This window comes from Schistocerca cancellata, chromosome 3 (assembly GCF_023864275.1).
Source record: "Schistocerca cancellata isolate TAMUIC-IGC-003103 chromosome 3, iqSchCanc2.1, whole genome shotgun sequence".
NCBI lineage: Eukaryota > Metazoa > Arthropoda > Insecta > Orthoptera > Acrididae > Schistocerca > Schistocerca cancellata.
Window position 1 is genome coordinate 253256146 of NC_064628.1, and position 17188 is coordinate 253273333.

At 36.0% G+C, this 17188-nt stretch overlaps 1 protein-coding gene across 2 annotated transcripts in view; it reads left to right on the forward strand.

The window, feature by feature from the left end:
* Nucleotides 1-16962, forward strand: part of LOC126174897 (putative protein TPRXL) — a 475391-nt gene extending 458429 nt beyond the window's left edge. For both annotated transcript variants that reach the window (XM_049921320.1, XM_049921321.1), the window contains one exon: nucleotides 9765-16962. In XM_049921320.1, coding sequence (XP_049777277.1) covers nucleotides 9765-9838 — 74 coding nt within the window. In that variant the 3' untranslated portion in view covers nucleotides 9839-16962. The remainder of the gene's footprint in view (nucleotides 1-9764) is intronic.
* Nucleotides 16963-17188: the final 226 nt, after the last annotated feature.

The following is a 17188-nucleotide window of genomic DNA, read 5'->3' on the forward strand; positions in this document are numbered from 1 at the left end:
TGTTGTCAGGTCAGTCGAAACACAGAGAGAGAGAAATCAGATCGCGTACAGGTAAAGACACTTCGAATGTCAAAATTTTAACAGTAAATTGCTGAAAAACAGTCACTGGATATACCGCCCTCCAAGAAAGCTGTTGCACTCAAATTGTACACGGAACCGAGAGCTGAATGAAACGGCGAAATATTTGACGAGGCGTGGAACCTGTATGGAAAAGATAGGTCAGACACTATAGGAGATGCGATGTTCATTGCAGTCGACAAAAATATTGCGTCTCTCAAGGTTGAAACTGAGTCGCCAGGTCTGAATGGAATCCCAGTTAGGTTTTACAGAGAGTGCTCTTAGGCAGTGGCCCCTTACGTAGCTTGCTTCTATCGCGAATCTGTCGCCAAGGGCGAAGTCCCAGTTTGCATCTGGGACCCGATTCCGCCGTAACAATTGAAGAATCATTCATAGAAAGTCTGTTCTCAGTAGCGTGGAAGTACCGATCATGTAGTATTAGTTGAAGGCGACTTTTACCTGTCGCGATAGACTGGGACGTTGATGGAATTATTGCAGGGTGTACAAACAAACAGACTTGTGAAGTACTTCTGAGCTCATTTTCCGAAGACTGACTTGAGCAGCTAATTCAAAAACTCACACGCAATGGAAACATGACTAACATTAAGGACGGTATCAGTATGAAGTCAGGGATTAGTTATCACAATGTCATCATAGTGACGATGGTTACTGAATTTAATAAATCCATCCTATCGCGATAGACTGGGACGTTCATGGAATTATTGCAGGGTGTACAAACAAACAGACTTGTGAAGTAGTTCTGAACTCATTTTCCGAAGATTGACTTGAACAACTAATTCAAAAACTTACACGCAATGGAAACATGACTAACATTACCGACGGTATCAGTATGAAGTCAGGGATTAGTTATCACAATGTCATCATAGTGACGATGGTTACTGAATTTAATAAATCCATCTAGAACGCTAGGAGAGTGCTTTTACGCTGGAAACAGCAGATAAGCAGGTTTTAGCATCATATCTAGACAATGAATGGGCCTCATTTAGTTCCAATATGACTGACATAGAGGAATTATGAGCGAAGTTTAAAGTGATTATAAATTGCGATCTGGAGAAGGATGTGCTGAATTAGTGGATGAAGGACGTAAAAGACTCACCGTGGTCTAAAAACAAAATTCGGAAAATGCTGAGGAGTCAAAGGTTGTTGCATTCTCGGTTCAAAAAAGGACGCGGAAATTGCGAGAGGCTGAAGTTAGGAGAAATTCATGCGTCTATAAAAAGACCGAGGTGCTATGCATACATCTTCCACCGTAATGCCTTAGCGAAAGATCTTGCCGAGAACACAACAGGATTTTGGTTCTGCGTAAAGGCACTAGGCAAGTGGAAGGCTTCTACTCAGTCATTCGTCTTCCAGTCTGGTGTGGCAATAGGAGACACAAAAAGGAAATCTGAAGTTTTAAATGTCACGTTTAAAAGGGTCGTCGCACTGACGTCTGTTTGGAAAACATAGGAATAGGTATCCCACGCGCTGACAAGCAACTAAAACAGTTGAAAACAATTAAGTCGCCAGTTCTGAATGAAATCCCAGTTAGGTTTTACAGAGAGTGCTCTTAGGCAGTGGTCCCTTACTTAGCTTGTTTCTATCGCGAATCTGTCGCCCAGGGCGAAGTCCCAAGGTACTGGAAACAAACACAGATGACTTCTGTATACCGAGCGAGGTAGCGCAGTGGTTAGCATTCTAGATGGGACGACGGTTCAAATGCGCGTCCTACCATCCTGATTTAGGTTTTCCGTGATTTCGTTGAATCATTTCAGGCAAATGCCGGAGTGGTCCCTTTGCAAGGGCACGGTTGATTTACTTTCCCATCTTTCCCTAATCCAATGGGGCCGATGACCTCGAAGTTTCGTCCCCTCCACTAAATCAAGCAGCCAACCAACTGCTCTATATAGGAAGGATAAAAGAACGACCTGCAGAATTACAGGCCAATATCCTTAACCCTTAACTTCAAAAATGGTTCAAATGGCTCTGAGCACTATGGGACTCAACATCATAAGTCCCCTAGAACTTAGAAATACTTAAACCTAACTAACCTAAGGACATCACACACACCCATGCCCGAGGCAGGATTCGAACCTGCGACCGTAGCAGTCCCGCGGTTCCGGACTGCAGCGCCAGAACAACCCTTAACTCACGAGGTGACTTTCCTGTTTTTTTTCCATGATGCGGGGTCTCTGGTTCACTTACGTTTAAACCGAGATTTAGGGCAGAAATTATTTGAAGTTGTTAATTTAAGTTGTATAACTTTTATTTTTAGAATTACATAAGTGTCATTTGAATACTGTTCGTTCATTTAATTGCACTAAATAAACCATGTGGTGTTTTAGCCTTTATCATACCAAAACACTTACTTTTGTGCAGCTCTTTAAACAGTACACGTAAACGAACTGTTAGAGAATTTAATTTTAAATTCTGAACAACTGTAGTATCTCAGTATCAAGTAAATTTTCACATAAAACTAAGTTTCAGAATTCAAATTTGAACATCGAAATCGCGCTCCACAGATACAGAAAGAAAGTCTGCAAAAGTGGCTTTCAGTGCTGGGTTCTATATTTTTCTTTACCACCACTCAGAACACAATTTATTTTAGCTAACATGTTCATTGGAGAAATGGAGAGGTCACCATCAAAATTATCCTGAAGTTATTTCTCTGAATGGTGCTCTACTAGTAGAACTGTCATCGTTGGCTTTTGGAAAATAGTCGTCTTTTTCGTCTATTTCTTTATCTATATCACTGACATCTTTTTCCACCCACTGACAAACAATTTCATTGCATGTAGAGTCGTTGAAACTGATGTATTCCTGCAAACACATTTTGTACTATGCTGAAGACAACAGGTACGTAGTTCACAGGGCGCAGTCTGAGATACCAGACCTCGTCCCAATAACAAGTGTCAGCAACAAAAGAAGAAGACGATAATGCAACCAACAACAAAACATTGTAGGGTTGGTGATTTAAAAAGGGTAGGGAGGCAATAGAAGCATTCTGCCAGGATTGATCTTAGTGAACGAGTTCGAAAATTTTCGCGCGGTCTGAAAGGCCACACTTCGTGAATTAAGACTTATAATCGGTTTGTTGCAGAATTCTTGAGCATATTTTAAGTTCGAATGTAATAACTTTCCCGGACATAGGAAAGCTTCTGTCCAAAAATCAGCATGGATTTAGAATGCATCGTTCGTGCGAAACTCAGCGTACACTTTCCTTGCGCTATATTCTATTAAACGTAGATGAAGGGCAACAGGCAGATTCAACATTCCTAGATCTCTGCAACACGTTTTACACAGTGCCACACTGCAGGTCGTTAGTGAAGGTCTGAGCAGGGGGTGGCTAGAGAAGGGAAAAAAATGGTTGGACATAGGTAGGGGGGAGAAAGAGATGGATAGAGAGAGGGGAAGTGGGAAATAGGCAGAAAGAAAAGAACAGAAGGTAGAAAGAGAGAAGGGGAGGAGATGGAGAGGGAAAAGAAATAGCAGGAGATGGAGAGAGAAGGGAGAGGAGGAGGAGATGGATAGAAAGAGGCAGGTGGAGCAGATGGACAGAGAGGGGGAGTAGAAGGAGGTGGACAGAGGGAATGGAAGAGATGGTTTAGAGGAGGAGGAGCAGATGGACAGAGAAAGGAAAGATGAAGAGATGCTTAGAGAGTGGGGAGAGGAAGAGATGGAGAGAGGGGAGGAGGAATTGGAGAGAGAGGAGGGGTGAGGGAGATGGTTGGAGGGGAAAGGAGCCGATGGACAGAGAAACGAAAGTTGTGTAGCCTATGATGTACAAATAACCAGAATTATTCATCCAGTGTTTGAGAATGAAAGCACTTTGTCATTTGCAACAACCTTCACGAGAATTTTTATCGGTTGAAAACCCCCTCAAAATGATGAAAGCAAAAAAGTTCATCACTCACTATATTTTCGTTGTTTATGCAGTAAAACTGCAGCACAAGGCAGAAGTTTTTAATTTATTACTTCCTTACTAAAAATTCTATTCACGACACATCTTGCAGACAGTATTTACATACACCACTGAATGTACTTGAAAAATTATATCATTGTATAACAAATAGCTCAGAAGACATGACAACATAAACATAGAACTGCATCAGAACGAAACTTCAAGGTGAAGTTTGCTAGAGACATAGGTGACATATGCGTACAAATACGTGAGAAACATATTAAATATATGTGATAATTGCCTACTCGGGCAAACCATGGGTAATAAGCTCTTCCTAAAACCTAGGGTCGGTGTCACCCTAACTTGGTGCACACACTACTTACTATCTAAAAAGAAATACTGAGGTGGTAAGAGCCAGCGACTTCCTGTTGGGATAGGGATGATAAAGTGGACAGAGAAACGGCGAGGAGAAGGAGATGGAAAGACAGACAGGAAAGGAGAAAATACACAGGGAAAGGGAAGAGGAGGAGACAGAAAGGGGAGAGAAGGGGATGGACAGAGAAAGGAAATACTTTGACTTTTATATTTATTTACTAGCACTGTGTAGGCATTTTTAGATAATTTGTTGAAGTAGACAAGATCAAGATACTTTTAGCTGTTATGAGTCTTTGCCAGCATAGAATGCTCCACATTAATTGTATGTCCAGGTCTTGTGTTATTGTCATTAATTGCCCTCCTTAAGTCAAACTTACTTGAGTTTTGTTTAACAAAGACAAGACATTTGTAGATATACAGGTTAGGAACTGACATTATATTTAGCTGTTTTTAAATAACCTCTGCATGATTCTCGTGTGTTATCCTGCAGTGCAACTGACAGCTTTATTTCACCATTTAAACACTAATTTTGAGCCCACAGAATAGCCCCATAATACTGCCCAATAACTGAGGTGGGAGAGGAAGAATGAAAAATATTCATATTATAGAAATTCGTTACTACGCTGTTCCTCAGCCTGTACAGCCAATAGAAGACATGTGTTAGTCTGTCATATAATTTCCCTGTCTAGTTTGAGCTTTTGGTCTATGTGAAATCCTTTATAATTTGACTGTTTTGTCATTGTGACTGGGAACATTCAGACTGAATATAATGTCTTCAGTTTCACTGTCATTTTTCTGCATAACATTTGCCTTTAAGCAAGTAGTACATCTCTCCATCACAGCCACTGTGTTATGTTTCACACTAGCAAGGGTAGTATCATAGCTGATGAGTTTTGTGTCACTGACATACAGCACTGCATCAATGGCACAACGTTTGGGTAAATGATTCATATAAATAACGAAAAGAAAAGGGCTAAGGAGAAGTACAGCCTTTACAACTGGAAGACATTGTGATTTTTATTATTTATCTTAACTTTCTTTTTGTCCATGTAAGAATGCATTAGGTGTAGAGCATTCTCTCTCACTCTGTAGCGGTGTTTTTTTTATTATTATTAGAATATTGTGGAAAACCGTATCAAATGATTAGCTGAGGCCTAATAGTGTTGCACAGATCTTCTCTTTATTTTTCAATTGTATGCTTTTGCTACTGTGCACTCAACTGGTCTGGCTGTAGACAGGCTGGATCAGAAACTGTGCTGTGAGGCGCTAAGTAGATCAGTAGATTTAAATTATTGACTCACCCATGTATTAATGCAGTAGTCATTATTTTTTATAATAGGGTATAAATAATATTGGTCGATAGTTATCTGGAGATAACAACAGATGTTTTCCAATGCTCTGGATAATTACCTTCATTTTCTTACATATTTAATAACATAATTTGAGAGGCCATAGTAATCCTGTACTCTAAAACTACTGAGTGTAGCTATTGATTCATTGACCACCTTCTCCTTTCCAGCGAAAGTTTCCTGTTTACTGTTAATTTCTGGCAGTAGTGTCTCTGCCTGTACTCACCATCCTGCACAATATTGTCGTTTGAGTGCAGATTGACAAAATGTGCATGTAGAGTGCAGGTAGAATTGGTATCTAGTATACTTTATCATCACAATTTATCTCTGTTTTAGTAATTTCTCATGCAGATCACTTTTCTTCACTGAGTTCAATGCATGTGTGTTTTGTGCTTTGTTACCTTGATTTTAGACTTGTATTTTTTTCATTTTAGCGTACGTTCCCTTGTCTAAATTATTATTCTTTGATCTATCATAATATAGTAGCATCAAGATTCTTATTCTACTTAAGACCTCGGTCATGGCCAACCAATTTGGCTTATATTTGTCTGGTCTCTTGTATACAACCTAAAATGAAATATTCTAAGATATTTTGGCTCAACACTGCTCGTTTTTTGAGAAATCCACCCTAAAGTTCATGATGCATAATTGGCTCAAAATTGACAGGATCGATAGATAATTGAAAATTGAGGGTTTCTCTTCATCATACAAAACAAATATACGCAGGGCACCAAGAAAATCTGATGAATGCAATCTTTGTGCAACTACATCTTTCCTTTCGAAGAACTGGCTAGACTTGGTTACTTTGAAAAGTGTTTTTCTTTGTAGAATTAATTTTAATGTACACCACCCATACTATAACATCGTTTCATAAATGGAAACTTGAAATTTTAATTCCTTATTAATCTAGGCATTTGAGAATTTATTTGTGTACCTTGTTATTATTCCTTACAAACTACCATATTAACACTCCTATTACTATCAGCTTCGATACAGAAGCAAATATAAATCAACAAACTGCAAAATGCATCTGCTCATTGAACACAAATTTTCTGCTCCGCAACTAGATGCCTTCGTCATTACACTAGTGGCACTATGGTTGAGTAGTGTTTATCTTTGAGTACATAAGTGTGCGATGAGACAGATAATAAATGAGAGAGTGAATGTTCCCAGAGAACATCAACCACATGCAACGATAGAGATAGTAAATAGTGGATAGAGAAGTTAAAACATGTTACTTCCACAAAATAATTGTTCAGTCAATAGCTCATGAGCCCTCACGTGCAATTGCATGAATAACAAAATTGTAAATCAGAGACTCACTGTATACATGGCTCCAAAATGCGTTTTGGATTGTTCACAGTTGGCTATGCTACAGTCTAGGGGCCAACTGAGGCATCTGTTGCTGTAATGCTAAAGAATTCAGCCACAGACTTCAACAAATTGAGGCAGAAATTTACAGTGAAAATAATGTTCACTATTCACAGTGTTTTAAGTTTCAGCAAAACTCAATTTATTTCAAAAATAGTAATACATATGACAGTCAATTATTATTCATCACTAAAATAATGATCATCTGAGTGAGAGCGTAAATGAAACAGAACAATATCTCATGCTCGTCTAAACTTCCAGAAAGTTCAGGGAAAAATAATTAAAGTTTTTTTAGTGCAAGCCTAAAATTAATGTCCTACAATCGTGAACTAACTAAATTTAGAGTGTAGATCACTCTAAAAAATAACCATAATACATTTCCTACCAGATCGTCTAATGCAATTCATTTTACATGTTGAAAATATTTGAGAGCATTCTCCGTTGACACACAGAAGTATCACAAGTCTATGAGAGAGCCAGTTTGGCTATCATGAAAATATTTCTGTGTATTCACTATCGTTACATGTATCACAAATCCAGGACTCAATATTTAACAATATTTCGACTCACTGGAAATGCAACCTACTGCCATTCATGCTTGCTGTCTGTTCCAGATTTAAAACTAACTGCCAAACGAACTAAACATAAAAGACCAAAGATGGCTGCCGCTATTTATGCCCTTGCATTGACGTGAGTCAAGTGCACACACTTCCGACTTCTGAAACATATTTAAAAACTATAAATTTAGTGTCATATACATTTGTTATGTATTAATTTGCATGTAAATTTCCTCAGCTTTCTAATGTTGTTCTTAATTTTTCTCTAACTTATATAGTTTGTTCAGAAATACGATTTTGTCCAAGTAAATGCTACTTCGCATTGTTATGTTACTGATAAATATAAACAGTTTACACTAAATATACTCATACACCCCTAACGACTTCTGATTAGTAACGCTGCCACTGTTTACAATGTTTCAGTATTATTTATGCGAAAATTCAGATTTTTATGCACGGATTTACATTCTGGGTTCTAATTCAAATTATGTGATATTTATTTTAAAAAACGTACTATTAAAGTCTGACAGTGCTCAATGAGACCTTTCTGTAGACACTTTGTTTCTAAAAATCGGTGTAGGCGTTGTCGAGATATTAATTTTAAAAATTTATTTTATACATCAAACATTTAACACACTATAACTTAAAAATTATACTTCACATCGAAGGCGTATTTTCATCATGCACTCGACTGAGTTTTGCTTCTCTGCATCTAGTTGGGTTCAGGTTTTATTAAATTTAGTGTTATTTGATATCATATCAGGTTTTATTAAATTTAGTGTTATTTGATATTATTTCGAGAGAGTCAATTCAGCATTGCCGATTACCCCTCAATGTTCCACTCCGACAGCTGTTTTTCCAACCATGCGACCAAGACCTATGTTTACCTGACATGCAGTCTGAAATTCTCAGACACAGAGCGTCTGCCGATCACTGCACGTCAGAGAGTGCCACCATCTGCTGATGACACCATGAAACCCATGGAGCCCAGCTCAGCTTCCACACTCTCCTCGCTATCAAAACATATGCCAATTCTGCTGCACCTGCTCCTAACAACACAACAGGACTTGCACACATGGCGACATGTCTTTTTTGCTTCATAATTTCTGGGACATAACCTCTCAAGTGGTAGGCATAATAGTTTCTTTCCTCAATATCGAGGAAAATATGGACTTGCAGACCCCATATATGATGATGAAAAAAGCTCCATTTTCAATTTTCCTTCAATCTTCGTCATTGACTCGATAACACATCATGAACTCCAGGGATGGTTTTCTCAAAAATTAAGGGGAGTTGAGCCAAAATGTCTTAGGACCTTTCATTTTACGTCTTATACTAGCGACCTGCCAAGTATGAACCGAATTGGCTGGTTGTTTCTTAGGCCTTGTCCTTTTTAGATGTGGGGAGTACCAAAATTTTAGATTTTGTGGTTTAATGCAATGAATCTACTTGGGCGGTGGTTTCCTCTGGCATTTAGAACATGTTGAATTAATATATCTGTTAACTGGTTTGGCTTCGAGTCATTAACTGATACTATAATGCTTCAATGTTCAGAGGAAGTTTCAGTTACTTTACTGTTGAGATTTTGTCTGAGCCATAACCGCTCATAATCAGAAATGTAAGCATGCTGCCCATCTTGTGTTTTCATCATTTCTTACTGTATTTCGCAAATAGTGAACATTCATATTCTTGAAGATAATATCTGCATTAATATCACCAAATATTAATATATTCTAATTTTTATGTTTGAATAGAAAGAGTATTATTTTCTATATCAGTTCCACAAACAAGTTTTCACTGTGATTTCAGGGGGCAATATACTGAAGCTACAATAATTTCGCATTTTGTCAGCATTATGGCCGCAGCTTCACATTTTTCCTCTGTGCACAGTTCACTTACATGTGCAATATCATAGATTACATTCACACTACTTTTAGTATTTCATAACCAGATTGTAAACTTCGATTTAGTTCTTCATTACTAAGCCAATGTTCATTTACTGAAAGTACACTGCAGCTTAAGTTTTCCAGTTAGTTCTGAAGTTCATTATCTTTACTCTTAGGAGACTTGTGTTACATAAATGCACCAGTGTGAAGAAAGGAATGTGTGAAATTCTTCATGATCACTAACAAACTTATTTTTCTCTGGTTGCAGTTCATAAACAGCAAAGTGAGCCTTTGGATGTCCATGGGAATGTGTACATTGATGGCAACAGTCACCGTGTGTGATGGGTTCTCCTGCACTCTTCTGGCTGAAGAATGTTTCATTGGAGAGGCTAAGCACTGCCTACACAAAGGAAACACTTGTCTGCTTGCTAAGAAGGCCTTAAAGAGCCTTTACCAGATGGCACAGCAAACGGTGATGTGGGTGACAGTAAAATGTTTTGCTGTCAGAGTAGCTGAAACCAGATTATATGGAGTTTATGCTGCTCCAAATGTATTCAGTTGTTATTTCAGTGTTGCCATATGTAACTCTATTAATGCATATTGGCTAACAAGTGACATACATATTCTGTAGGTGAAGTCATTATTTATATGTATATAGTATACAGAGATGTATGTATAATTGAACAGGAACCTGTAAAATAATTGTACAAAGGATGAGTACTTTACGTTTCAAACTATGTGTCTATTACAGTTATCTTTAAAATGTGTTCCTCATCAATTTTATGAAAATAATTCTTACTGTTAAGGGTTCACTGGAGTTAGTTTATTAGTAATGTAAATGGAGATTAGGGTTTCTGTAAAAGTGCAAATACAGTAGTTTGAGTAAACTGTGACTGTTGTTACACCGATTTCTGTTAATAATGTAGAGAGTTGTATGGACTGTATTAGTGAATGAAAGTTCTTGTTTGAATACGATATGATAAGCCCAATATAAACAGAGAATATGCAGTGTAGCACAAGTGTAAATAAATGACATGTGATTTCCACACTGTTTATTATAGATTTTTGTACTGTGAGTTACTTGCACAAATACAAACAAATTAAAGATTTTTATGATACACATATTGCTTCCAGTAGTTTTGTAACCATGAAATAATTGATTAATGAATATCTTGTGTGTTAAGCTGCTTTTTGCAACATGCATCTAGGTTAATTGCGTCTGAGCTCAGCCTACAAAAGTATGAATCACAGTCACTTTTAAATAACTGTGAAATATGATAATAATGTCAATGAAATGTGTCTATCATGAAATATTTCATAAAACAGCCAGTCAGTTGTAGTTTTAAATACAAAAATGCAGATTAACTTTCACTGGACAGTGTCAATATAACCACTTTTTGTAGATTAGTCATCCAAATAAACAGTGTTAATATTAAGTGAATTGCAAATTATTTCTTACATACTGAATGAGAACCTTCTACTCACTGATTATACAAAACATCGTGGGCACTATTATGTTTCACAGCCCGAAATCACTTTGTGTAACCATAAATCAAAATTCATTCCTTAATCTCACAATCTAAATTTCTTGAGAGGTTATTCCACTGGCGATGTTTGTCTCCCAGTTTAATTCATGTACAAAAATAATGACTGTTATTGTCTAGCATTGCCCAGTGAAACAAACATTTCTTTAATATGTGTCACAATAATTCAGCTCAGTGCATTAATTGTTGTGATCACTCATCACAGTCAAAATTATGACAGAAAGCATTTTGATTGGATGGTCTTTGTAACTCACTTATACAAACTTGATTTTGATTCACTATTTGATTCAAAACTAGGATGCCTTCAGCCTTCTATTAGACTGGCATTAACATTTCACTGTTTACCATCATTCTTTTTTAGTCATAATGAAGATAAAATCATAGCTTCATAATTAATTACATGTATTTGTTGTAAAATAGTGGCACCCTAGTAATGTGATCAAGGACAGCTTTCTTGTATAGCCTTTATGTAGCTAGATACAATGCTTAGTATCAAATATATCTAACAAGAACCCATAGAAAATTATTTATATTTCTGGATATTTGTCATTTTAACACAAATTTAACACTGTAATAAGTGGAGACACATTTGAAATAAGACCAGTTATAAAATTTGAAAACTGGATTACCTAATTGTAGCCAGTTATACAAGTACCAGTACAGATTATATTGTATAAAGTAGTAAAGATGACATAAGTGTTGATCACTTCTAGTCATTATTATCAGTAATTTTTCTGTACTGCAAAACAGATCAAGGTCATATTACGAGTAACCTATAATAGTCCATTCTTGTAACATAAGTAAGTACTGTTATGCATGGTAACATTGCCATAAAGGTATAATATGTAAAGCAACAATGAATTTTTTCTTACAAAATTGTGTTGTATATTTTGTGTGGAGTAATGTTTATATATGACAGTTAACTTTATTATTTTTATGAATGTTAATATATGATTCAGCAATATCTTAATGTGTTTTATCAATGAAGAAAATGATCAGTATTGTATTGGCTTATCAACTCATATAGTTATGATGAACAATATTACTTATAAATGTTGATGTAAACCTACCTGATACAGTATAGTGAATTATGCTCTGTTTCATTTACATTTCACTGATTTTTACAGATGTAGGACGTTGTAAATAATTATTTTTATTTTGTAATCACTTGTAAATATCATGTCATTGTACATCTGCAGCATTTTTACCACTAAATCTAATCAGTAAGCTGCAAGGACATTACACCAATATGTTTATTCTGTTCTTTTTTCTTTGCTGTGAAAATAATACTCAATATATGAGGATTCATACTGATGCAAACAAAAATTTGATTTGTCTTCAGGTTCTTGTGCAATGTGTTGTAGTGGGTCAAGGTCATTAGCTGTTCAACTAGTAATACTCGAACATTGTTGTTCATGAATTAAATAACTGAATGTATCTAGACATTGGTTCCCAATATAAAAATTTATCATTCTGAAGAGTTCAGATGTTATAAAAAACAAAAATAGTATAGTAGCGTGATGTTAATTATATAGTTTCATTCTGTGGTTCACCTTGTCTCATACCAAGTGAAATGGTGAAGAAATCCCTTTTTCACTTAATCAGTTTAATATTGTGTAGCCAGCTGCACATCAGACTGGTCACTAAAAGTTCGCCAAACTGGTTAGGAAACTACTATACTGAAAATTATTCTCACAAGTTAATACAGATTTTCACCTATACACTATCTCCTTATAATTAGTTTGCACTTTACTTCGTCTACTGCACAGCAGCCAATTTCACAATGGACACTACAAATACCACCAAACATTTTCAGATGTAGCGTTATTTTAGACAGGAAGCATTTGTCAAGTTTTATCTAAGTTACACTGTGCACGTACCCTTAATCAACACCACATACTGTAAGTTCTGAGTATGATTTATGACTGGATTAATCATGTCTCCTTCCCAATGAACTACTTGTTTTTTGACCTTCTGCATAGTATATTTACTGTTTTTACTAGATATACATACTGATATGATATAATATAAGGAAAACCTAGAACCTCTGAAATGTTTTTCCAAGTCTTCCAATAGTTGTTTAAATCATACATAAGTCCACTTTAAGGAAACAGAAATGACATTTTCAACATCAGTTGGTGTTCATAAAGAATAAATTTCAGAATTCCTCTGGAACAATATATTTGATATTATTACTTTTTTGTATCTTAAGTTGTAATCCATGTTATTGTAGACTAACTTTAAATCTTGTGGTCAGTATTCACACTGATACTTCACATGACTGAAAAATTGGTACATAGTTTTTCATGATATTAAAAATAAGTCTTAGGCATTACTTGCTTATATGTATGTGTAACTGTGGTGTTGTCTGTCTTCTCATATGATAAGCAGCTAAATGTACCTAAGAATTTTAGGGAACTCAGTTCATTTCAACTACTAGATCAGGTACTTCTGTTAATGCTAATAGTGGCTAGTTGTTTAAAAAAATTAGTATGTTTCAGATTTTCTTGTTGTTCCTCTGTGGACTGAATATCTGGAAAGATGTGGTTAAACTAAAAAGGCAAATATTTATATTTTTATATTTAATTGTTTAATTACTCATCGAGTACTGCTTTCCTCTGCTATCTGCATTACACCGCACATGCTCCCACCCACCAGTCATAATTAAAATTTCTTCAGCATTGTAATTATGAATTATTTGACATAACCATTACATAAAATATGAGAGTGAAACATTTTGCCTAGAAAACAAAATTGTGGTTACTTACATACAAAGATACGACTGAAACTTTTTGCTAAGTCTGTATCATTTCCTCCCAGGTGTCATTGCTCCTCATTCTGTTTCCTTATTCAAGAATAATGCAATATGCATTCATATTTTATGTCTGGTGAACAAAATTATGATTAAATAATTCAAATAGCTGTTATATAAAAGGGGTAAATCTTTTTGTCTACCTAGTCCTATTTGTTCCTGACTGTCATTGGTCCTTATTCTGTCTCCTCATTTAAGCATCACCCTTATTTTCTTTTGCTGAATGTCCATATGTATTTGTCACATGGTGACAAAAAAATGGAGTGGACTTATATTTAACACCTGACCTTAACATAGTAACTGTTTACCCAATATATTAATAATGAAGAGGATGTACTATTGCCACCTTCATCAAAACGTATATGGATACTCACGCCCTTATGTTTAGCTTTACTGGAGGTGAACATAATCACTACATTTACATGCAACACATCTTCTGAAAGACGAAAACCATATTTCGGAAACTGTTAGCCACTGTCGTATCTACATGTTAAGGTGTGAAGCGGATTTGCTAGCCCAATTAAATATGGTGCCTAAAAACAGCTTCTGATTTAGTCAGCACAGTCGCTATTTCACTTCAATTAGATGAGGTGTAAACAGCTTCAGTCTAATATTTCAACTTATACTTCATTGTATAAAAAGCCACTCCATCCATATTACCCAAACATTTTTAAAAACAATACGAAACCTGACAGACAAACCATGTTTCAAATCTGGTTGCGTTTACATGGGAGTGAAAATCGATTGCAGAACTGGAAAACTGCCAACTAGGAGCGGATTTCCAGAAAAGATTTTGAAGTGTTTACGTGAGCATCCCAAGGTGGTATTGGGAAATTGATTTATGAAATCCGGTTTTGGGAGCCACATGCAAACGGCATGAATGTCAAAGACTTGGAAAAAGATCCTGAAATCAACTAGGGTTAGACTTACAGCTTTACTGAGGGTGAACAAGACTTGAAACACCTTAAGATCAACTGCATTTGGACTTTCTCCTTTCTGTGATAAAACTGACCTGATGAGCAAGGCCCCAACTTGTTGTATGTATATGTATGAGAGTCATTCAGTAATTAATGAAAGAAATTGGTCTGGAGAAAAACGCGTTTATTTTTACAAAACATTCATTTTTCTACTTTTAAACGTAATCCCCTTGAACATTTACACACTTGTTCCAATGGGCTAAAAGCTATTTATCTTGATGTTTGAACCAATTTTCCACAAACTTTTTCACGTTCTCTTGTCTTGGAACATCTTCCCAAGTAATGTCCGTTTCAGTCCACCAAACAAATGGAAATCACTAGGTGCTAAATCAGGACTGTAAGGGGGATGAGGCAGCCCATTTTATCGCTGGTTTCACAGGTAAGTTGAGCAATATGAGGACGTGTGTTATTTTGCTGGAGAATCACACCTCTCCACTGAGATCCGTGACATCCCTCTCTCATGGCTGTCTTCACCATGTTTAAAAGCAAATCCGATTAGTATTGGCTGTTCATTGTACGCTGCTCTTCTAGATAATCACAAAAACTGGACCTTCAGCATCCCAAAACATCATCAACATGACTTTTCCTGCTGATGCTTGGGTTTTGAATTTCTTTATTGACAGCTGAGTTGGTGTGCTTCCACTTCATGCTTTGTCTTTTTGATTCAGGCTCATAATAGCGAACCCAAGTTTCATCACAAGCCAAAATTTTGTTGAGGAAGTGCTCACCTTCTGTCCCATAATGTTCCTTTAGCTCTGTGCACACTCTCAACTTCGTTTCCTTGTGTAGCTGAGTCAACTCCTTTGGGACCCATCTTGCACATGTTTTGTGGTACTTTAGCTTGTTACAGATAAAGTTATGAACATCTGTACCAATACTAACTTGAACCTTATCAACTATCATTTCTAGAGTCGCATGGTGGTTGGCATGAATAATGCCATCAATTCGACTTTCAAATGAGGGACTTGAAACTACAACTGGTCGGCCAACACGGTATTCATCAGTAACTGAGTCGCGCCATTTTTTAACTGCTCTACCTATGTGTAAAAATTTGCACGATTTGTACAACCTTCACCATAAACTTTAGACATTCTACAGTATATATTGACTGGTTTCGCGCCTTTAGCAAGTAAAAAACGAATAACACAACATTGTTCAACTAATGTGGAAATCTCAAATGGACTCGCTATCTTGAAATGTATTTTTGAGATTATAAACAAAACGATGTTGATACATCACCTGGTCAAGGGCTCATCCTAGTGATGCCAACTTAAAGCCATAAAAATACCAATCTTGCCCTACTAAAAGTTCTTTCTCCAGACCAATTTGTCTCTTTAATTATTGGATGACCCTCATATAGATACATGTATATATCTGTGTGTGTGGTGTGTGTGTGTGTGTGTGTGTGTGTGTGTGTGTGTGTGTGTGATATTTAAAGATCACTAATGCAACAGTAATTTTATTTCTTTGACGTTCACCTCCAGTAAAGCTACACACAGTGATGCAAGTAGCATTATATATTTTTGATAAATGTAATCAAAACATTAGCAAGTCTGGTAAAAGGCTACAATGTCAAGATCAAGTTCCAGTTTTATGTCTGCTTAATCTTTTTTGCCAGTATATGACAAACAACTATTGAGGTGTATTGTTCTGCATGTCTTTTAAACATATACTTAAACTTAATGATTAATTTTCTGTTACTTATCTTTCTATTGAAAGGATACTGTTTCTGAATGTAGGTCTGTCTGTCTGTTGACAGTGCGCCTTGTCAGTTTTAATAATTCAAAAACAGTCTGACTGCATAAGACATTCTTATCACAATTTTTAGTGTACATATTAAGAGGATAATAATCAGGACTACATTATGTGTAAAAAAATAATTTTTACATCTCAAATATTTACAATTTTAATGTAAGGAATAAATGGAATTACATAATAAAATACCTAATCTTTAATTTGGTGCTCAGTATAGGCTCAGTAATCATTCTAAGCCTGCTTAACTGAAATGAGTAAAAAAATACAAATTCCAAAATTAATTTATGCCTGTTGTTACTGTACATGCAAAACCATGCACCTGTTTTACCACTTAATGTGTACACGCAAAGAATATAAATATATTGTTGATGAGACTTATACCCTGCTGTTAATTAAATGTCTTTCTATCGATTTTTTAAAATATTTACAGACTTATGTAACAAAATCATTTATGGATCATGTAAGTCATGTCCACAAAAATAAAATAATAATGTGCAGACATTAAGAAAATACAAGCTTTCTTTAATTTTGCAGAAGGCAAAGCTGAAATCTTTTCATTTTCATAAGTGGCGTGAAAACAAGATAATGCAACATCAGAGTTGAG